Source organism: Lygodium microphyllum, chromosome 12 (genome assembly GCF_053477565.2).
Source record: "Lygodium microphyllum isolate KBCC chromosome 12, Lygodium_microphyllum_v1.1.10, whole genome shotgun sequence".
NCBI lineage: Eukaryota > Viridiplantae > Streptophyta > Polypodiopsida > Schizaeales > Lygodiaceae > Lygodium > Lygodium microphyllum.
The window spans coordinates 127,122,371-127,145,933 of record NC_141146.1 but is presented as its reverse complement, the minus strand read 5'-3'; the positions used below and the strand labels follow the sequence as shown (position 1 = coordinate 127,145,933).

Below are 23,563 nucleotides of genomic sequence, written 5' to 3'. Positions count from 1 at the left end.
TTATCATTGTTTGAGTCTCAAGGAACTTATTGATGATGCTAACACATGGAAAACAAACTACACTGACAACAATCATTCCAAAAGAATAAGAAGAAGAGAATGGTTTATCATGAGGAGTATTCAACCCCAAACGAAGGAAAATAACAGCAATAAAAGCAACCATCAAATCAAAACAAGATGAAGCCCTATGCACCTCCAAAATACTTCTCAATTCCACTTCAAACTATAAGCATAAGCCAAACAACCTTCTGAAGAAGAAAAGCATTTCAAAAGAAAAACAACACTTCATGAAAGATGGGAAGTGTTTTAGATGTAGACAAATATGCCACATAGCAAAGCAAAGTTTCAAACAAGTCCAAGTCCCCAGTGACAATTACAACTTTTAGTGATATAGTTACAAATATAAATTACACTCCAAAGAGGCACAAACTATTAAAAGCTTGGGGACAATTGCAAGGTAAGCAAGCACTATTCCTAATAGACCTTGAAGCAAATAAAAACTTCATTTCCTTGGAGTTGGCTAAAGAGCTTGGATTAAAGAATTAAGAGATAGAGACTCTGACTAAAGTTTGCAAGGCTTTCAATGTCGATGAAGATGACACAATGAAAACCATAATAGGTAAGCTCAAATTTTAAATTGAAGGCTTTAATAATGAAGATACCTTATTTATTGCAAAGCTTGATGGTTGTGATGTGATTCTTGGTATGGATCTCCTTTTCAAGCCCTCCTTCCATTTAAAAAATAACAAGAAAGCCATATCGATATTTATTGTTTATCAACCGAGAAAGGTTGATTTTTCCTTTCTACTCGTCTTGTAAAGAAACAATTGTTTTTATTAGCATTGCCCTTTAGAGCATATGCTTCTACAATGGTATAGTCATAGTTGTCATGTACGAAAAGTAGGGTACGGTACAGTACGATAAAATATGGTACTAAATGGTACCTTAAGATTTTATAAGGTACGGTACGATATTAGTACGAAAAAAAATTTAACTTCATTATTTTGAACTATAGATGATAGAACAGATGTTTAAAGTCTAAATAGCAATGCTATTGGAGTATATAAGATGAATACTTGAGGATAACACACCAAAACCTCTATGGCATATGCCGCATGCGCAACATGCGCTACAACTTACAAGTACATACATAGGAGTGGATACATCATACATGAATGATCATACAAATAAAAGGCATATATACTTGAGGGAGAAAAGGTTGAGAGAGAGAGAGAGAGAGAGAGAGAGAGATGAAATGACATGAGATGTTTTATTAACATCTACAAGAGGCCAAAATGACTTGTGAGACCAACAATTACCAAACAAACCACCAAAGGTTTTGGTAAAAGATTTATGAATTTTGTTATGGTTTTGTTTAGCATTGCTAAGGCTAAAGTAGCTCCCGATGGTACATTCACTAATTCGTGTACTCTCAAAAGGTACATTAGGCCAAGCTATCCTCTGGCCTAGTTTTATTAGCAATGTGTACTAATGCTTTGGGTTGGGTGGTGCAAAATGAGTTGTGAACAAAGGTAAAATCAATAGGATTAAGCTACTTGATGATTCTCAAATGGTGCTGAATTTATTTATTGATGACACTAACATATTGTGAAAAATGATAGGACATCAATCAGAAATATTTGGAACTGCTTGAATACCTTATGTATGGCCTTTGGCTCTAGGATAAATAATAACAAAACATGTATGAGGAGTCTAATCAAGCTTCCACCCCCTTTCTTGGTTGATCAATCAAGGCTACAAAATCACCACCACCACCACAACAACAGTCAACAATCCAAACCACCACCAACAACCACCACGCAAAAAACCCAAAAAAAAACTTGCTTTTTTGTACGAATTTGTATGGTACGGTACGGTACGAACCGTATAGTACGAACCACTTCGTACTACGTACGAGTGCAACTATGGGTATAGTCACAAGGTGGTGCATGTCTCGAAAAAATTACCCAATGTTAACTTCAATTAAGTGGTTTAGCCTTGAAACATATGGATATCTTGCTTTTTGAGAAAGAAGAGTTTATTTTAGAAAATTAAAGAAAAAGGTCTCTCTCTCTCTCTCTCTCTCTCAAACAAACAAAGAAAAAAGGCAATGATCTTGTACGCGATAGTGTATCGCCGTTCCATAATAAGTGATGTATGTGTGCATGTACATCTTTATATGATCTTCTGAGAGTGAGAACTACTCCTTCTCACTATTAGGTTCATTATAATTTACTTGAAGGACTTGGGTTGAGTAGAAATACACTCCTTTGCAGGGGGGCAGGGGGGGGAGGGGGGGGGGAGGGGAGAAGGGAATGTGGTGTGGAATATATAGGATTGGTTTTGGTTTGCCCATCTTCCATCCCTCAATCTTGTCTTCCATTAATTTAAGTTTCTATGGTTGTAAATTTTTGGATAATTATCATCAGCTTTAGCTATCTGTTTTCTCCATTTCTTGAAATATCAAGTCTAAAAAAAAACAGATATTATAATTGTTAAGCATACTATATTATTTAGGGCATTTATAATTGGGGATGATTTGCAAGGATTTTAAGAGGGAGGTCTACCACGAGGACTTATATTTTTTATACTTTGCTTAACATTTGGCTTAGACATTAATTAAGTTGTCCGCATCTGAGGTGCACACGTGATGAGTAAGTCAATTGAGTCCAATTGATAGGGCTAGGATCCCAAGATATCAATGGCTCTCAAAGGCAAAAGTTGTAATAAGTTATACTAGTCAAGTCGTGCCTAGTATCAGTTTTGGCCTAGTGTATTAATTGACAAATAATTGTCAATGGTGACATTACGACCAGGTATTAATTAATTACTTAATGTCAGTTCAAGGGGTCAATTAATGCATAGCACCACTTGTGAGCCAAAATGGCCTAGCCAATTTAATTATGGGCAAGCACTATTAATTTTCTTGCAAGGATAGGCTGAAATTAGCCTCAAAATTATCAATTCTGAAAAATAATGTATTTGGCTGAAAATTGGATAAGGAAGCCTACCATTTGACAAATCTTTCCAATGCAAGAGTGGGAAAGCTGATTGGGGGCTGGAGGAGGGAGAGAGAGGTGATTTTTGGTTGTGCCAAGCTAGGAGGAGGAGAGTTACTGCAGCTACCTGCTATCAGGGGCAATTTCCAGCCTAGGGAACATCATTTTGCTGCAGGTGACAGCATATTCCAGGCCCCAGTGATCAAGTGACAGCTGAACAGGAGCATCTAGGGGCTGGCAACAACAAATTTTACCTTTCCAGGAGCTAATGACTGCTGGTTGGGCACCCGTGTGGATTGGGCTGCAGGTTATCAGTCATTTTCAGCAGGGCAGCAGTAAATTTTTGCCATTTTTGGCAACAGAAATCTGAATTCTCTTCTTCCTCAATTCTCTCTCATTTCCAAAGTTCCTCAGCAAATCTCAGCCATTACAACCATTGGAGGTGCTGAATTGAATCTGCTGTAAACCCTATTTTATAGCAGAAATTAGGGTTTACCAGCCATGTCGGATCCTGTGTTCAGAAATTACAAAACTAATAATTGAAATCAATAGCTGGAATTCAAGGATTTATGGAGATTTCAAGAGGTCAGCCAGCCAGAATTAAGTTTGGGGCCAAATTTGACTTCTTGAGTGTGAATTGAAGAGACCAACCCGAGGGGCAATTTGGTTTCAAGACTCGTTGGTCATCTATGACAACAAGTAGCATTGGAAAGTGAAGGAAATTGGAGCCAAATCTCAATGTACTTCCAATCTTAATAGAAGCTAAAGAAATACCACAAGGGGTGCCAATTGTTGGAGAATATCGAGTGTCTATTATCCAAGTTTACTCAATAACATTTGAATTTTCAATTTATGTGAATTTTATCCTTGTTATAATCAGTGCCTAATCAGGTCATTTACCATCATTTCAGATAAGGAAGGTTCGTTTCATGGTTCCATTGTTGGGATACCATCAACTCTCTTGAATTAGTGGGCCCGTAGCACCTAATTAAAAGTCAAAAGCATTGCTTTAATGCTGAAATTGTAATCAGCTGCGCATATAGCCAAAATGTATTCATTCAGGAGATGGGATCAAGCAACGATGATGCCTCTCAATCTGAAAATTACAAAATGAATGGGGAAGTGCATTGCGTGATCTTGGACAAGGCACTCAACATGGCAGCAGCTGAAAATGTTGGTGTAGACCAAAATGTGGAACCTTCTAGACCCTCTTGATCCTGATGACTAGTAAGAAAATGAAGAGTACAATGACCAGTTCAAAGATTAATTGAGGACAACAACTAATATCTTTGCTCGATTGGCAAAGGCTCCTCAGTTTATTTAATTTTGGAATTCTTCAAGGAAGGACGGTGAAAGGCAAGAAGAGGAAGACATCCTCTAGAGCTTTGAGACACAAGATGTACCAAAGGAAGAGCCAAAGCAAACTTATGATGCTCCCAATGTTGACAATGAGCAAAAGTAAATGGTGCCTATGGGGCAAGCGATGCAAATGCAAGGCCAACTTAGAAGTGCCAATCCAGTCGGTTATGGACAATAAAGAATGCATGCGAGTGTGGGTCACTAAACATACTTTGGAGGTAGATCTATTTTCCAATCAATGGCTGGCAATACTTTAGCCATGGGAATGCATGGACCAAATGCACATGGTATGCAGCCATCTATGTAGGATATACAAGGCCAAATGTATCCATGTATGACAAGTGGAATGCAAAGCCCAATGTATAGCAATGTTGGCATAATGCCTAGGCACAAAGTAGCACATTTGGTAATGCATCTATGCAACCTGGTATGTTTGGGACTCATGGGATAGCTATTGGTTATGTAAATGCACCATTTAAAGCCGGTCCGAATGTTACTAAAGCAAGTTTCAAAAATCACAAAGGCTACCACTTTTTTGAAAGGAAATGTATTGCAATGGTGGTCTACAATTTTGATGCAAGACAAAGCACCATTAATGTGGGTTCAAATTGAGCAAATGTTTGCTTCTACAGGGTTGATGAGTACCTTTGAAGTTTATGTAATGCTTGCATAGCATAACTTCAATGCATCGCAATGCAAAAACTTAGAAGAGTATAACAAGAAGTTTTGAAAAGGTGTTGATGATTGTCACTTCTTATTGTGTTGTCCCTCCTTCCGAGCCAAATTGTCATAGCCTGCCTGAATATATTCATTTTTGCATTAAGATGATTGTGACCAGCATGTCGCAACTCATAGAAACAGCATATACTATTGATGCTTGAATATATTCATTTTTGCATTAAGACGATTGTGACCAGCACGTCGCAACTCATAGAAACATCATATACTATTGATGCTTTGCTCTGTGCAAAGTCTTTAGGCTTCAAGAGTGATGAGGATAAGACATCAAAGTAGACTTCCAAGGCTAACAAAAAGGGGAGATTTATAGATAGACTTGAAAAGAGACAAAAAGAGTAAGGACAAGGAAAAGAGCTGCCCAACACAAAGAAGTAATGGTTATAAATAAATGTTTCATTTGTGAGCAAGGACATATGGCAAGGCGCTATCCTAATAGAATGCAAGGTGAAACGGCTGAAAGCAAAGAGGATGCAAAGGGTAAAATACCCAAAGCATCAACTAGTTTAGTCATCGGTGTCCTTGGTGATCAACGCAATACGGATGCTATCGAGCTTTGCAAAGCGTCGGTAAATATCAGAGATCAGCATGGTTTGATATTCTTTGATCCTAATGCACAAGCAAATGTTATCTCTACAGACTTAGCTGCCGATCTAGACGTCAAAGATGAAAAGGCTGAAAGCAAAGAGGGTGCAAAGGGTAAGAGACCCAAAACGTCAACTGGTTTAGTCCCTCGATGTGCTTAGTGATCTGCCAAATACAAACACTACTAAGCTTTGCAAAGCATCAAGAAAGGTCAAAGATCAACATACTTTGATATTCTTTGATCCTGGTGCACAAGCGAATGCTATCTCTATAGACTTGGCTGCCCATCTAGACATTAGAGATGATCAGATGCAGACTCTGGGAGAGATTGGCATGGCATGTAAGGGGCATGCAAAGCATGTCACCCCCCTCATTGGGAAGCTTCACTTGCATATACAATGTTATGTGGACACCAAAGAGTTCCTCATTGTACCGTTTGAGAGTTGTGATGTCTTACTAGGGGTGCCATGATCTCATCACATGCATGCAATCATTGATACCCATAGTAAAGTTATAAATTTGCAACATAGGTGTAAAGCACATGTATTGGATGTAAAATTAAAAGGGAAATCAATCTCAATTGTAACCAATTTAGCCATTTCTAAAGTTATGAAAATTTATCTTTTAGTATACTTGGTTTTTATCAATGATAAAGATGATAGGGAGACTATTGAGAAAGTATCTAATTTGGACAAAGATTGCATATCATTTCTCAAATGTACGTTGATTGCTTTTCACAATTACTTCAATGACAACTGCCGCCCGAAAGGCCAAAGGATCATGCCATGGATTTGATCCCTTGAAGTATCCCTCCTAATAAGGCACCATATAGGGTGAGCACAACCCAAGCTGTTAAAAAAAGGGTTGATTCAGCCCTTGACATCTCCCTTTTGCTCACCTGTGCTTTGGTGCACAAAAGGATGGTTCATGGCATATGTGCGTTGACTATCATGGGTTGAATAAGGTCACAATTAAGAATTAATTCTCAATTTCACAAATCAATGATATCATGCATAGGTTGCAAGGATCATCCATATTCAATTGCATCAATTTGAAGAGTGGATATCATTAGATGCACATTAGACTAGAGAATGGACCTAAGATTGCTCTTAGGACATCTTTTGGGTTGTATAAGTCTCTTATCATGCCATTTGGGCTTACAAATAGTCAAGGAGCATTCAATCATATGATAGACAGGATCTTTAGACCAAACAGAGTATTTGTGGAAACGTTCCTTGATGACATGATTATGCACTCAAAGAATAAAGAGGAGCATAGAAGGCACTTGGGCATTATGTTCAATGAGTTGTGAAAGTGTTGTTGGTGGGCAACAACAAAGTGAGTTCTTCTTGCATAAAATCCACTTTTTAGGCCATATAGTTGGCCAATGGTATACGATTAGATCCTACAATAGTTGAGATAATACATTCATGGCCACATTTGAGGAATGTATAAGAGATTCACAATTTTATGGGCTTGTATTCTTATTACAAGAAATATTTCCATAACTTTGCTGAAATAGCATCTCCACTACACGCGTTTCAAAAGAAGTGTATACCATTTAAGTGGACAATAGTAGAAAGTTCAACTTTTGATAAGTTTAAGGAAAGGATAACCTTAGATCCTATGCTTGTGTTACCTAATCTAAGAAAGTCATTTGTTATTTAGTGTGACATATGACACAATTATTTATGCAACATATATTTAAGTATCATGGCATACCTAAGGCAATCATGAGTGATCGAGACCCGCAGATGACCTATTTGTTTGGGAAGAGTTTGTTTGAAAATATAGGTACCACATTGATTTTTCTTCATCCTTCCATCCATAAACAAGAAGCGAATTCCATAGACTTGGATCTCTTGAGATGCTATATATCAACAAGGGGCGCAGATGGGACCACAAGCTGGTCTTCTCAGGGGAAGACGCGTGACCAAGATTTTCCCATACCCTTGTGGCGATATCTAGCGTAATAAATTGCTACTTATCAGATGAGATTTTTTTACTTTGCTTTAAAGAATCGCAGACGGATTCCTGAAAATAACGGAGGCACTACATTAAAACTTAATCAAAGACATATTTCATTACTTCGAAGGTGCCTATTAAGGTTGCTAGGTGGTTCATAAGATCCTCCGCTTATTAAAGCTATTAGTGAAATAAATAAGGAAGAGCCAGAGTAATAAAGCAACATGAACAAATTTCAAATTCCATGAGAGTGAAAAAAGATATGTCAACTATGCTGGCTATACCAACTATGACGACTATGATGGTTATTTCCATTCTTGCCACTTTAACTACCCGGATTGAAGTAGCTAAGTGACCTAATCCTTTCTCTCTAATGAGATATTGACTCCTAAGAAGCTATTGTTTTGTTGCTTTAAAAAATTATCAAATTATTCAAACACCAAATCTCATTGGCTTGCTTGGGTAAGAACATAGTTGTCAGGTACGAAAGATATGGTACGATAAAATACGGTACTAAATGGTACCTTATGATTTTATAAGGTATGGTACGATATTAGTACGACAAAAATTTCATATGATTTTTTAAATAACAAAAATCATGAATTACTAAATGATAGATCATAGAATACATGTTTAAAGTGAAAATAGCCATTTCATTATAGAATAAGATGAATACATGAGGGTGACCATCGTGGTCGCATGGGCTGCGCAAAGCATGCGATACAACTACAATCTAGTATATCTGATACCAAAAAGAGAGAGGCCTATGAATCTATGATGAGGCATCACTATCATCATCATCATCAGAACCATCCGAGTGCTCATCAAGAGAGTCTAAAGATGACTCCTCAACATCAGATGATGAGACACACTCATACTCATCCTCACTGATGAGATTACTATCATCATCAAATGATGGCTCCCGAGGTGGCGGCTGTGTAGGCAAGGGGGAAATGTCATCGTGAGGCACAAGATGTAAGCTACTATAGTCCCACCTTACATATGTTTGCAAGCCACTTGAACCACCCCTCCTCGATGATAGAGGGCATCGAATGACCATGCCCCTACTACCACCTACTCAAACTCCTCACCCACGAGCACGCTAGCTGCGAGTGTCAGGAGTATCTGCTGCTATAAACTCTCTATAGAGCTTTGCAAAAATCATCTCCTCCTCCTCCACCTCCTAATGTATACTCGGAAGAGTGTCACCTGTCAACTTGAATGTATCAACATTCACCTACACAATGCAATGATGCACGTAAGATTGTAAATGCTTGAGTCTAAATTGTAAAGTATAAACTTCAAAGTTCAAAGTTTAAAACAACAAAGTTTAAATTTTATGGTTAAGTGTTTAAACTTTACCTACTTCGGACTATCCATGCTCATCATAGCCCTCATCATGCATAAGTTAGTGCAGCAATAGACTCGCCGCTCTAACTGTCGTGTGCTAAGCCAATTGCGAATCTTTGTATGGATGAGAGAATAGGCACTCCAGTTTCTTTCACATGCACCTGAAGAGCAATCCTAGGCAAGGACCCTCATGGCTAAGGGCTGAAGGGTCTCCAATGACTATCCAAAGTTTTGCCACCAAAATAAAGGTTTCACAATTGACTCTCTCCCTCAACAAGTGGGAGAAGCAAAAGCCACATGCCCTCTCTAATTTGCATAGCATCCTAGCTCCTCCAACAATGCATTGTGGTCATCCACAGGAACCACACGAGTCAAATAAGCAAGCTAGTTCGAACGGAACTCTCTATCATCCATAACCGCCAGTGACTTGTAGGCCAGATGTACCAATGCGGCAAAACCATGCATGGGGTTATGCATCCATGTCCATCTCCTCTCAACTATCTCTAAAACATGTGTTTGTCTCTATGATCACTGTATAAGCACGTGCCTCCACCAACGCTGCTCTAAAGAAGTGAACGAGAAGGCCCATGGTGGACCCCTCGCAATCACTCATACATAACACCCCATAAAAGGGAGTCACAACAATGACAATGGCTTGGACTTTTTGCCAAAATTGCTCATTATGGCATAAGCGTTGCATGGCTTTGGCCTCCTCTGTCTCATACTCTCATCCCACTCATTCCATAGAGTGGACACCACTGTCTCTGATACAACGCAAACCGCACCTCATAAAGGAACTCGAGCAATAACCACATGTAAGCAAAATGAGTTGAAGAAGGCTTCTTCAACTCCAACCTGCTATGCTTACGATACATCGCAAGCACCTTTACCTTTACCGTGAAAAATGTGACAATTGGTGTGTAGCTTTGTGGAGCACCCTCTTTACCCGCTTGAGCTTCCCAATGTCCTCCATGAGCAAGTCCAAACAATGACTTGCACATGGAGTCCACACAATCATGGAAAACTCGGCCTCAAGCAAACGGCCCATGCACCGACAATTTGATGCATTGTCAGTAACAACTTGCATCACATTCGAGAGGCCCACCTACAACCACAATTTACAAATTACGAGCTACAATACTTAGAGGTTAGAGAGAGAAAGAGAGAGTTGAGTCTTTTACGTTTCAACTTTCAAGATTCAAGAATGAAGAGAGATGGGGATTGGAGGCCTTTGAGCCCGAGAGGAAAGAGAGAATCAAGAAGAGGGAGATAGATAGTTATGCATAAATCAATTATCATAATGAAAGAAGTGAAACAAATTTAAAAGGTAATGTATACCTCAATGATAGCTTGTCAAATGTGGTGGTAGATGAATGTGCCCGTCGTTTTCCTCCCCCTCTTGCCGGTATCTACAGCCCACAAAAACTAAGTGCCATGTGGACATGAGACGAGTATGTTGATGATGCCATGTTTCTTACAATCACTCCATCCATTAGTGAGAATGGAGCAACCATATTTTATCCATGCAGCCCGAATAGGATTAAGAGCCCTATCAATCCTCTCCTTCTCTTCATTAATCTTTTTCGTCCTCATGTTGTTGTATGTGACACCAATCCTTCACATGGACCCACATTGGCAATGGCTTTTACCATCTTCTTCCATTGCTCTTATTTAGGACATTGAATGTAAGATTGCACTCAATCATCGCGTGTGCAATTTCAATGTCCGCAAGTCGTTGCCTTTCTCTAAGAAAGGCAATCGATCCACACATGGCAGGGAACTTGAGAGAGAGGGGATTGCCTCTCCAGCACTGCATGAGCCTCCACTCTTTGTCTTTTATCGGAGCCGGATGCAAATGTGGAGCCCCCACCACCAATGGTAGAGGCATCTCCCACATCGATTGAAGATATGCCCACATTCAATGCTTCCTCGTTAGTAGGCATAGGAGTTGGTGCCAATAAGCCACTTCCTTCTCCTCTTGTGGATACCCCTCTCATCTTGGCGAGAATCTCCTCCGCGATCTTTTGAGGGATTTCCTTGCATTGAGCAACTTTCCCCCCTCCCCCCCATCTTGGAAAGATGTTGGAAAAGCCGAGTTGCACCACTTGTATAGCGCTTCCCGCAATACTTGCATGTCCAATGGTGGGAGTTGGACTTCTTTGTGTCCCTCTCCACATGGATCGCATGCAAATTGAAGGCCTCATGCTTCTCACGAGTCATGGTGCCGATGACGGATAAAGAGGCACGAGGAAGAGAGAGAAAGAGAGGGAGAGTGACATGCTTGAGTCTCGACTCTTGAAACTTGAATCTTTAAAGTTGAAAGGTAGGGAAACTCGAGAGACCCGAGGATTGGAGGTAAAGTTGAAAGAGCAAGAGCCAGAGAGAGGGGATGAGAGATGAGAGATGAGAGATGAGAATAGCAAATGCTTTGATAGGGTGTGGGAAAGAGGGGATGGGAAATGAGAATGACAAATTACAAGTCCATTCAAGATCCAAGAGAGGAAGATGAGAATGGTAAATGCTTGCTGAATTGGTGTGGAAGCATGGAGGAGAGGAGCACCTTTTGTATATGAGAGAAGGGTCAAAGTTCAAACAGTCAAAGAGGGCTGCCAGCTAGATGGAATCCAGAGTGCATAGCTGTAAAAGGGGGTGGTATGAGGTATCCAAGGCTTCCCACCCCCCCAAAAAAGTGCCACGTAGGCAAGCGGAACACGCGGGATTAAAGCTAGGCGGAACATGGGACTCGGGACGCCGGATGCGAGATGCGTAGACGAGGTGGTACGAATACATACGGTATGGTACCGTACGGATCATACGTACGAACAGTATCATACGTCGTACAAAGACAACTATGGGTAAGAATTAAAAGTCCATCATTCTCTAGGAAAATGCAAATACCTAACCTCTTTTGATAGAGAACCTCTATCAAGTAGGCAAGAAGTACTGTTTCGTGGCAGGCTAACATACGGAAGGAAAGCAACCTCCCGTGATATTGACTCCCCCCAGACTTCCCACTTAGTTCTTCTTCCACCCTCTTGTAGTATGGCAGTACACAAGAGGATAGATAGATTTTTTCTCACGACAACTAAAATAGAGCAAGCTCCTGAAGAATGGGATGGCATAAAACCCTTTGTAGATAAGAATCTTTTTCAGACTCGTCTAAATCCACACAGTAATCCATAACTTGTTCTCGTATGGCTTCCGCTCCTGTAAGACTAGTGCCATTTAAACCGGCATAAAGAAGGGTTTTAAGCAATCTTGTAGGAATATCCTCTCCCCATTTGGACATAATAAAGGACCAAAAATGGCTTGTTTTGTAAGCCTCCAATGTATCAGGTGCTAAATCTCTCCCTGTAAGACCCACATAAATCCCCGTGTGACATGCCACCATATCTAGTTCCTCAATAATAGCCCATTTTGTAGGCCTCCAATGTATTGGGTGCTAAACCTCTCCTTGTAAGACCCGCATAAATCCTCATGTGACAGGCCACCATATCTAGTTCCTGGATAACTGGATGCTGTGGAATGACTATTTCTTAAAGTAGTTCCTTGAGAACCTTCTTACACTCCCTTTTTTAAAAAGAGAGAGTGCTAGATCCGTCCACTTCATGGAGAATTACTCTTGGTAAACCCCCTAATTGAGTGTAAGAGGTTGCAAATAGTCTCTTAATTAGGCATCAACAATTAAAATAAGTGTTACCTTGCCTCCTAAATAGCCTAAATAGCATATAAACAATGTCCAATATTGGAGATGTTGCTCTATTTATTAGGTCAAAAAGGCTTTGAAATTGCAATTGAGATAGCTTTAATTGTTCAATAGATTGCTCTAAGGCTAGAGCCAACGGGTAGTTTAACCCATCCATGGTGGTTGAGAGACACGGCGTAGATGGTAGTTGAATGCTAATGGTACGCGATTTTGCTATGGATTGGTATACCTTCTTTACCTCCTCTATGATAGAGTAATCCCCTTGTAATATGATTATGGCCTCATCTACTATACGCTGGGTGGCCCAATCATTCGATTGGTCTGCCAGTGAGTCCTTTAACCATGGGTAATTTGATAGAAATTCTTCGGTTTTTTGGGCTTCTAGCCCTGTCACAGATCCACTTTTTCTTCAATTAGATAGGAAAGGCTCCCTCTATTAATTTGTTTATTAATAATTCTATTGTCCTTTGTACTTTCTAGTCTCTTCTCTGGCCTTAATAGCCTATTGTCCTCCTCTTCCATCTTTCCCCCCCTTGTCCGCTTCAAATGGATTGACTATTGTCATTTGAATTTTTTTTAGGATAGATAGTCTCATTAAATATCTTAAGGTCACCATGATCGTCATGGTCATCATGGTTGTCACAATTATCATGGTTGTCCTTTCTATCCCCCCTTAATGGTGACTCATCAAAGAACCCTTCCCACTAGGACTCCATGTCCATCAAATACTTCACACTATCCGCCAACCGCCGCAGGATTCTTTTTATAGGTTCTCCCTCTTGTAAACTGATGCCTTTTACCATTCTTTCATTCATCTTCTTTTTTATGACAATATCCCTATATCCTAGGGATCTTAGAGAGTTTCTAAGCACTTCTCCGAATGAAAGGTAAATCACAGGCTCAATCCCGTTTGCCTCTGTGTACTGTATATATGAATTGTACAGCCCCCCAGGTATGGGTATCTTCCTAGCACCTAGTGGTATTTCACTAGGAGGGTGATACTTTACATTGCTAAACAACCATTCCAGTACACCCAAGACATCTCTTCCCCCTCCGCTTAGGTTGTTAATGGCTTCTACACTCTATCCTATTCGAGACCATTTGGCAAGCATATCTAGTGTCCAATTAACCAGCCTACTCGCATCTTTTTTTAGTTTTGTAAGTAAATAGAGAGAAATACTTGCCTTTGGTTGAGTTTAAGAAAAATACAATGCATGGTTTCATTGATAAGACTCCATTTGAGATTGTGAAAGGTGGTAGAGAGTGTCTCCTATTTTGCACACTAAAGTAACTTTGAGGCTGATTACTATGTTGAGAACATGGATGTGGCTTATCACAAGGTAAACTAGACACTTCATCAAGCACAAAAGAAGAAAAAAGAGCAGCTAATTGCCATGGATGTGCCTTGAAATTTGCAAAGGGCGATTACATATTGTTGCATTTCAAAAAGGCAAGGCTGAAAAAGATGAAGGGTAGAGATATTCTATCCAAAGCTGAATATGCCTTACTATGGGCCATTTCAAGTATGGGAGAAGATTAGTGATGTTGCTTATAGGCTAAAATTGCCTCCACATTAGTAGATACATAATGTCTTTCACATGATCTTACTAAGGCCTTCTCATGGTGATGTGCCACAAGATATGTTTGCTGAAATTCAGCCTGAAGTTGAGAAGTTGGATGAGATTTTTGTACCCGAGCAGATTTTAGCACATAAGGAAAGAAAGATTCTAGGTAACATTTCCAAAAGGTATCTTGTGAGGTTTCAAAACTGCTCACCAATGGACACTAAATGGATAGAAAAGGGTGACTTGGCAAACCATCCTCAATTATTGTAGCTTTACCTCCATGCTTTTCAATCAAAGCCGAGAGCAAAAGTCCAGAGCATTGCCTAATGCTCAAGGGGGAGGTAGCACTTCCACTTCCCTAGTGATTGATGGACAGCTCTCGTATATAGTGGATCTCAGATGTATTCCATATACATCCAAGATATTGTTGCTAATAGTATGTCTACCACGAGGTCACTATATTAAGTATACTAGTCATTGTAGTTGATATGCATATGGGAATGGTTTTCACAGCAACTCTAAAGCTATACATTTGCATCAAATTATGATCATCAGAGATTAATTATCAATGGCTTGTTTTCACTCGAAGATCATTATTTATCAATGGTATTCAGCTGGTTTTTATGGAGATCCGTGTGTTATTTAATGTATTGATAGTTCAGCCATGTTTATGCTAAAATTTGTACTTTACTATGGTTGCTAGGTCCAAACATTTGTGATATTCTACTGATGGATGCATTCCATGAGGATTTGGCAGCAGTTTTTTATTCCTTTTGTGAATTCCATTTTGATTATGCTGCCTGGAAATTTTCAGCAAGTCGTGGGGGAATAGCATTGTTAGGCAATAGCGGCCAATATTGTCTTATTATGAGGCCTTATGGAAAATTCCAATGCAATATTTGTCAAAGTGCAGCGGTGCGGAAGCGTAGGACTGAGAGAGAGAGAACGCAGAGAGAAGAGAGAGAAAGAGACAGTGGACGATGAAGATCTGCTGTATAAAGAATGCTGAATACAAAGATATGCAGATATATACACGGGCGCAGTGCGCTGGACTGCGTGTCTCCACCTCGACGATGCAACCTGCTGTTCACCTCGAAGTCCGCTGCAGTCTGCACTGTCTGCTGTCTGAAATCTGCGAACAGAGACGGAATCTGCGCGTGTCACCAGTCTGTAATCTGCGAGCAGAGAAGTGTACCAGACTGCTGAGAATGTCGGGTATAAATAGCCGAAAAACCGGGGGAAATAGGGCGCCAGAAATGGCCAGGCGGCCGCATTAAATGCAGCCAACTGGCTGCTGCAGGTCGGACTGCCATGTGGCAGTCTGACTGTGCAGTCCGACTGCCAGTCCGACTGCACCAGCCTGATGCCCCTGATCAGGCTATGACCTGATCTCTAACACCCCCTCTCAGAGCCTGGGCAGGGCAGAAGCCTGAGGGATCTGGAATGTCTCCGAAGTAGAGTCTGAGGAAGCGCCTTCGTAAACAAATCCGCAAGATTGTCCTCCGTCTTGCAGTACTCCACAGTGATGGTCTCATCCAGAAGCTTTTTGCGGATGAAGTGGTACTGAATCTCGATGTGCTTCGTCCGGGCATGAAAAACAGGGTTCCTTGCCAAGGCAATACAACTCTCATTGTCACATCGCAACAAAGTAGGACGAGTCTGGGGGCACCCAAGCTCCTCCAATAATCGCCAAAGCCACACAACCTCGCATGTGGTGAAAGACGCGGCCCGATACTCCACCTCAGTAGACCAAAGGGATACCGTGGGCTGCTTCTTGCTACTCCATGAAATAACACCTGCACCCAAAGTAAAACAGTAACCTGAAGTAGACCGCCTGTGGTCCACGTCACCGGCCCAATCGGAGTCGCTCCAACCTGCAAGTACAAGATCTGAACCATCTGTGCCTGCGGGGTAATGAATTCCTAAATCAGACGTCCCCCTCAAATACCGAAGTATCCTCTGAGCAGCCTGCCAATGTACCGTCTTAGGTTCACTCATAAACCCTGCCAAGAGCCCAACAGCAAAACATAGATCAACCATCGTGTTGAGAAGCCAAATCAAGGACCCAATCAACTGTCGATAGCGGGACGCATCCGCCAAAGGAGAAGCTGAATGGGAAGTGGCCTTCCAATTCGGATCCATAGGAGTAGAGAGGGCCCAACAATCCTCCATCTCAAAAGACACCAAAAGCTCCTGTACATATCTCTGTTGAGAGATAAAGATCCCCCTCTGAGACTGATAAATCTCATGGCCCAAAAAGAAATGGAGTAGACCCAAGTCCGTCATCTCGAACGTCCAATGTAAAGCTGACTTCGTCTCCTGGACCTGTTGTACATCATCACCTGTGACAATCAAATCATCAACATATAAGACAAACAGCACACAACCATCCTCGGAAGTGTGCATATACAGTTGTGGATCGGCCTTGGACCGCTGATATCCCAACTGAGATTGGAGGAACGAATCAATCTTCTCATTCCATGCACGCGGAGCCTGCTTGAGGCCATACAAGGCCTTCAACCTGTAGACTTTCCCATTTGAAGAACCAAAGCCAGGAGGCTGCTCAACATAGATCTCCTCCTTCAAATCACCATTGAGGAAGGCCGACTTCACATCCAACTGATAAACAAGCCATCTCCTATGGCCAGCCAAAGCAAGAACAGCTCTAATGGTCGCCATACGAGCTGTGGGGGCAAAAGTGTCATGACAGTCAATCCCGGGGCACTGTGCAAAACCTTTAGCAACAAGGCGAGCCTTGTGCTTATCCAAAGTACCATCGCTTAGGTATTTGGTCTTGAAGACCCACTTGACTCCAATCACCTTCTTCTTCGGGGGGCGAGGCACGAGTGACCAAGTGCCATTTCTCTCAATAGCCTCCAACTCGGCTTCCATAGCTTTCTTCCATGGGGCGGACTGTAAAGCCTCCTTCACGGAGGTGGGCTCTCGATCCTGCATAACACAGATCATCAAACAATAATTGGAGCAAACAAGCTCCGTAGAATGTGCCCGGTGCCTCCGTGACCGCCGCGGACCATCCTACGGTCCCCACTCCTCAGGAACCCCCTCGATCCCTGAATCACGGAGTGTGTCACGGGCCCAGCGAGGAGGAGGCCGAACCTCCCCTCCTCTTTCTCCATCAGCAGAAGACTCTGGAATATCCACCGGCGGTAACTCCTCAGAGGTGTCCGGTGAAACAGTAGACTCTGTGTCAGAAACAGAATCATAATCAAAAGGCACAGGCTCCAATGGAACTGTCGAAGGAGCCCAACTTTCCCCTGGATCTCCAAGAACGAGATGCTCCTCACCCGTTGAAGTAGCCGGAACCTCCACAAACCGCACATCACGGCTAGTGTACACATCCCGCTTGACGGGATCATACAGTCGGTAGCCTTGGGACTGGGAGCTGTAGCCAACAAATACCTATTTTCGGGAAGCTGCTTCAAATTTACCACGGTGAGCCTTGGGGATGTGAACATAGGCATCACACCCAAAGACCCGAAAGTAACAAACATCTGGCTTCGTCCCAAAATAAGCCTCAAATGGGGTCATCCCTTCCACGGCCGAAGTAGGGGATCGATTAAGGATGTGGACTGCAATAGCCACAGCCTCGGCCCACAAAACCTAAGGGGTCTATCGGTGCTCCATCATGGTGCGCGCCATCTCGATCACACTGTGGTTCTTCTGTTCAAGAATACCATTTTCTTGAGAAGTGTTGGTATTGGCAAACTCCTAGTGAATTCCTCTATCTGCACAAAACCGAACAAACTCATTAGACACAAATTCACCTCCCTTGTCGGATCGCAAGGTCTTCAACTTCCGGCCTGATCGGTTCTCCTCAAAGAGAAGCCAATCCTTGAAGTGCGAGAAGGCTTCTGACTTTAGTGCCAAAAAGTAGGCCCATGTCATCCTGCTATAGTCATCCACGATCAGCATGAAGTACGAGCTCCCATGCAAGGACTCATTCCTCATAGGGCCACATAGATCCGTAGATACTAGCTCCATCGGTGAAGTAGACCGCCGCGAAGCTGTGTGGGGAATAGCATCCCTATATTGCTTTCCCCGTATGCAGGAGACACATGGCTGCTGGCTCACCACTATATCCGGCAACCCTCGAACAAGCTGTCCACGTGACACCCTCCGAAGATAGTCATAGTTCAGGTGACCAAACCGAGCATGCCATAACTCTGACTGTGACTGAGAGGTAAGAAGAAGAGTAGAGAGGGCGGTGGAAGACTTCAGTTTGTAAATGCCGTTCTCCTCATATCCGGATGAGAGAACCTTCCTCGACCCACGATCAAGGACTCGCACCGTAGTACTGTCAAACTCCACCAGAAGACCAAGGGAGCAAATCTTATGAACTAAAAGGAGATGGTACCCTAATCCTGGTACATGCAAAACCTCTTAGGTATGGGTACCACCTCGCCCATCGGGAATAAGCTGCATCTTACCCCGACCTGCAATAGAAACTGAAGAGCTGTCTCCAATGAGAATCTGCCCACGCGAAGGTCGCAACTGGGCAACACCATCTGATGAAGGAGTCATGTGCCGTGAGGCACCACTATCAACAATCCACTCTCGAGCCTGGGGAGCCGCCATCGCAGCATCAGAAGCATTCGGTGAAGCGTCCTCAATGACAGCTAGATGAAGAAATGCAACTGATGAGGATGCAGCCACCGCTCCAGAATCCTTGGTGTCCTTCGTGTCTTTGTCAAGGCAATCCTTCTTCCAATGGCCAGTCTTTCCACAAATATGACATGTGGAATCTTTGTCCTTGTCCTTCTCCTTGTCCTTCTTGGACTTGTTATCCCCCTTCTTCTTCTTTTGGTCCTTCCCCTTCTTCTGAGAGGCTTGACCTGTCAGTGCCTCCGACTTGGAAGCATTCTGTCCCTTTAACTGTTCCTCTTGGTCCAAGACCATAGGAACCAACTCTTCCCACCGAAGAGTAGACTCTCGCCCTGAAGCAATAAGGGCAAAGTAAAATGTACCGAATCGCGGTGGCAACTGGGACAATAGTGTGATCGCCATGTCTTCGGGGGAAATCGGCTTCCCCGCATTCTGAACCTGCATATGTAGCTGCCTTAGCTTGTTAATGTGCTCCCGTAGAGTCTTATTTACGGACAAGGTCCGCATCTGTACCTCCAAAGAAACCCGCTTCATTAGGGTCATCCAATTGTACATCTGATCAAGCTCCAGCCATATCTCCCGAGCCACCGTCAAGTGCTCAATGTGAGCGATCACGGCTGTAGTACATGATAGAAAGAGAAAGGATCGAATCCTGGCATTCAGTTTGTCCCAATGAGACTGAGCCTTGGCCAACTCCGCACGAGCATCGGAAGAGAGTTTGGACTCATCTCTTACCGAGGGCCGGTCAATCTCCTCCTATACCAACTCCGCCAAATCATAGGACTCAAGAATGGCCAACATCATGACGCGCCAAATGCGGTAGTTGTCGCCGTCAAGCTTCTGATCTGTAGGAAGAGCCGGTAAGACAGGCACCTTCCGGTCCATAATCGCCTGGAACTCCAAGTCAATCTCTGTAGACATCTTCACCTGCAATGCCTTCACAAACGCAAAAGCAGCCCCCTCTGACTGGGAAAACTCAGCCTGCTAAGGCTCTTCCGCGTCCTGATCCTTCTTCACCCGCCGGAGGCGATGAAAAAGCAAAACCTGCACTTGTAGGCTGAAAACTCAAACTTCCTCCGCGTCAAACAGCAGCAAATCCACCACCTGTACTACTTTCCTGTGCGCCCACACTCGTTTCAGCCTTGTTCCAAGGCGCAACTCTCCTGTCTGCGCTTAAACGCAAAAAACGCAAATTTGTGTCGCGATGGAAACTCCTCTTCAGGTTGATTCTGCGCTCAGTCAGCCCTCAAACACTGCTCTGATACCATGTCAGAGTGCAGCGGTGCGGAAGCGTAGGACCGAGAGAGAGAGAACGCAGAGAGAAGAGAGAGAAAGAGACAGTGGACGATGAAGATCTGCTGTATAAAGAATGCTGAATACAAAGATATGCAGATATATACACGGGCGCAATGCGCTGGACTGCGTGTCTCCACCTCGACGATGCAACCTGCTGTTCACCTCGAAGTCCGTTGCAGTCTGCACTGTCTGCTGTCTGAAATCTGCGAACAGAGACGGAATCTGCGCATGTCACCGGTCTGTAATCTGCGAGCAGAGAAGTGTACCAGACTGCTGAGAATGTCGGGTATAAATAGCCGAAAAACCGGGGGAAATAGGGCGCCAGAAATGGCCAGGCGGCTGCAGCCGACTAGCTGCTGCAGGTCGGACTGCCACGTGGCAGTCCGACTGTGCAGTCCGACTGCACCAGCCTGATGCCCCTGATCAGGCTATGACCTGATCTCTAACAATATTCTGTTTTTGGCACAAATGCAATCAAGGACAATTGCAAGGATTTCACAAGGGAGACCTTTCACAGGGACGTGTATTTTTTATGATTTGCTTAGAATTTGGCTTAGACATTAACTGAATTGTGCACATGTGATATGTAAATCAATAAGTCAAAATGGCAGGCCCAAGACCCGAAGATGTGAATGGGCATCAAGCAAAAGTTGCAATAAGTTATACTAGTCAAATATCAAGTGGTGCCTAGTGTCAGTTTTGGCCTAGGGCATCTAATTGACCAATAAGTGTCAATGGTGACACTAGAAACTAGGCATTAATTAATTAATCAATGCCAGTTCAGGGGGTCAATTAGTGCACAAGGCCACTTGGGCATCAAAATGGCCTAGCCAATCTAATTATGGGTAAGCACTATTAATTTTCTAGCCAAGGACTAGGCCTGAAAATTGGATAGAAAAGGCTGCTACTTGGCAAATCTTTCCAATGCAAGAGTGGGAAAGCTGATCAGAGACTAGAGGAGGGGAAAAAGGGTGATTTTTGGTCATGCCAGACTGGGAGGAGGAGAGTTTACTGCGGCCACCTGCTGTCAAGGGCCATTTCTAGCCCAAGGAACATCATTTTGTTGCAGGTAACAACATATTATAGACCTTGGTGATCAGGTGACAGCTGAACAGAAGCAATTAGAGGCTGGCAACAGCAGATTTTACCTCCTCAAGGACTGGCGACTGCTGGCTGGGCACCTGTATGGATTGGACTACAGGTCATCAGTCATTTTCAGTAGGGCAGCAGTAGACTTCAGCCATTTTTGGTGACAGAAATTTGAATTCTCTCATTCCTCAATATACTCTCTCATTCTCTAGCCATTTCTTAAAGTTCTTCAGCAAATTTCAGCCATTACAGCCATTGGAGGTGCTGAATTTCAGAATTTGCTCCTGTAAACCCTATTTTAGAGCAGAAATCAGGGTTTGCCAGCCACCTCAGGTCCCATGCTCAAAAATGACAGACTAGTACTTGAAAACAACAGCTGCAATTCAAGGATTTCCAAGGATTCAAGAGGCCAGCCAGCCACAATTAAGTTTGCAGCTCCACCCCTTGTTTCTACTTCTCTTGAGGAGGGCCTCCTCAGCAGCCCCCTTTTTTGCTCTCTTTCATCCCCACATTTACCACTTTCCATAGCCATCCATCTCTCCAGCCTCCATCATCACCCTTCAGCATTCATTGCCATCTACATTCCACAGCCTCTCCAAGAACAGATACTACTGTCTGATGTCCTGATGATCATCAATGCTATTGTGTAGACCTGCCCAGCCCACAACGGCTCCAGACTGCTGCCTTTGCTGTCCACGAATGCCACACTACTGGTGCTGATGTCAAAGCTGTCATCTGTACCTGCCCAGCCCATGATATCCCCTGCTGTTCCACAACTACTCCAGACTGCTGTATCTACTGTCCAGGACTCTCGCCGCCGCTGCTGGTGCTGCTGTCAAACACAGGAATAGTTGCATCCCATGTCATCTTTACCAACCCAGACAGCTGTGTTTTGACCTTCCTGAAGCCAGGCTACTGCTGACACTGTCAAACACAAACTATGCAGGCTGCTACATCATCAATCTCATCCAACGAACAAGTGCTAACTGGCTGCTCATTCGGTGAACCATTCAAGGACAAGACACTCATCCTCTTGATTTGCAGCATTATTGACAACTCCTTCAGCACCCTACAGCCCTAGACCAAGAGTAATGAAGGCCTACATGGGCTTCTTTGGCCTCCGCAGCAAGCCTTCATTTGCTGCTCTAGCTACATTGCAGTTGGCTTCCTCCACTCCTTGAGGATCTATTCATTTGTGAGTCGCTTATTCATTTATATGATTATCCTCTCATTTCACTTCACTTGAGCATACATTTGTTAGTCATGTTGTATGTAGACTCTATGCACATTGTTAGCCCTATTTTTCTCAGTTACAGTCTTAGAATCTCAGACCCTCACATCAGTAACAAACCAAGTCCAAAACATCTGGCAACTTAAGTGCATGTGCCTAAAAAGTTTTTTACATTTTCTTATCTTCCACTTTTCTAGACTAAGTTAGCTTTCCATCTATCCAACATAAACTATTGGCAATGTTCTCATTTGTTAGAATCTTGGACCCTGAAATAAGTCACCAAATGAAGTCCTAAATAGCACTCAATGCAAAACATCATGCATCTTAGGCCAAGCTGACCTCCCACCTTGCAGAGCCAAGGTATTCACCTACCACCACTTAGCACTAAAGTAATACCTTATCTAAATCATCCACTAGTCAGAAGTAAGGATAACAGATGGAGCTGTGAACACCCATGTCATGGGTTAACCCTTTCTGAATGATATACAAATAGCTTCATTATTCAAGCTGAAAGTGCCACAAATAATCAAGAGCTACTCATAGTAACTAATGACAGCATGCCTTTGTGTAATATTGCTTTCCAAATAATTAACATAATGCATAAACTTTTCAGGAACATTTCATTTTGAAGAGGCAGGAGGAAGAGTTACCTCTGTCCGGTGCCTTTCTAGAAGCACAGAGATCCAACGCAGAGCTTCAAGTCTTGTTGCTTCCCACTCACTCTTCAGCTCCCTGACCAAAAATGCACAGTTGAACTGACATCCACAAATTTAAAGAAAGTAAAACCATCAAAGTCTCTTTGTTCTTTGAAAAAGGCCTCATTCCTGTTGTTCATATTGTTTTGAGGATGCAGGAACCTTGTTCAGAGACAGCTGTAAGAGGTAATCAAGATTCAACAACATGTACACTATATAAACTATGTAAGTAGAGAAACAAAGAAGATATGTAAGCATTCCAACCATATCCTCGATGTTTGTATAGCCCATGGATAGATGACGAGCCCCAAGGCTAAACTTTAATAGGAGACAAATAATCCCAACAACTTAAAGTGAATGACTTG

The 23,563-nt window shown here is 42.7% G+C and overlaps 1 protein-coding gene across 1 annotated transcript in view; it reads right to left on the bottom strand.

Moving 5' to 3' along the window:
- Positions 1-23,563, bottom strand: part of LOC148028241 (ARM repeat superfamily protein) — an 82,895-nt gene that overhangs the window by 18,075 nt on the left and 41,257 nt on the right. The window contains exon 12 of the mRNA XM_087690024.1: positions 23,154-23,235. Within this exon, the coding sequence (XP_087546150.1) occupies positions 23,154-23,235 (82 nt within the window). The remainder of the gene's footprint in view (positions 1-23,153; positions 23,236-23,563) is intronic.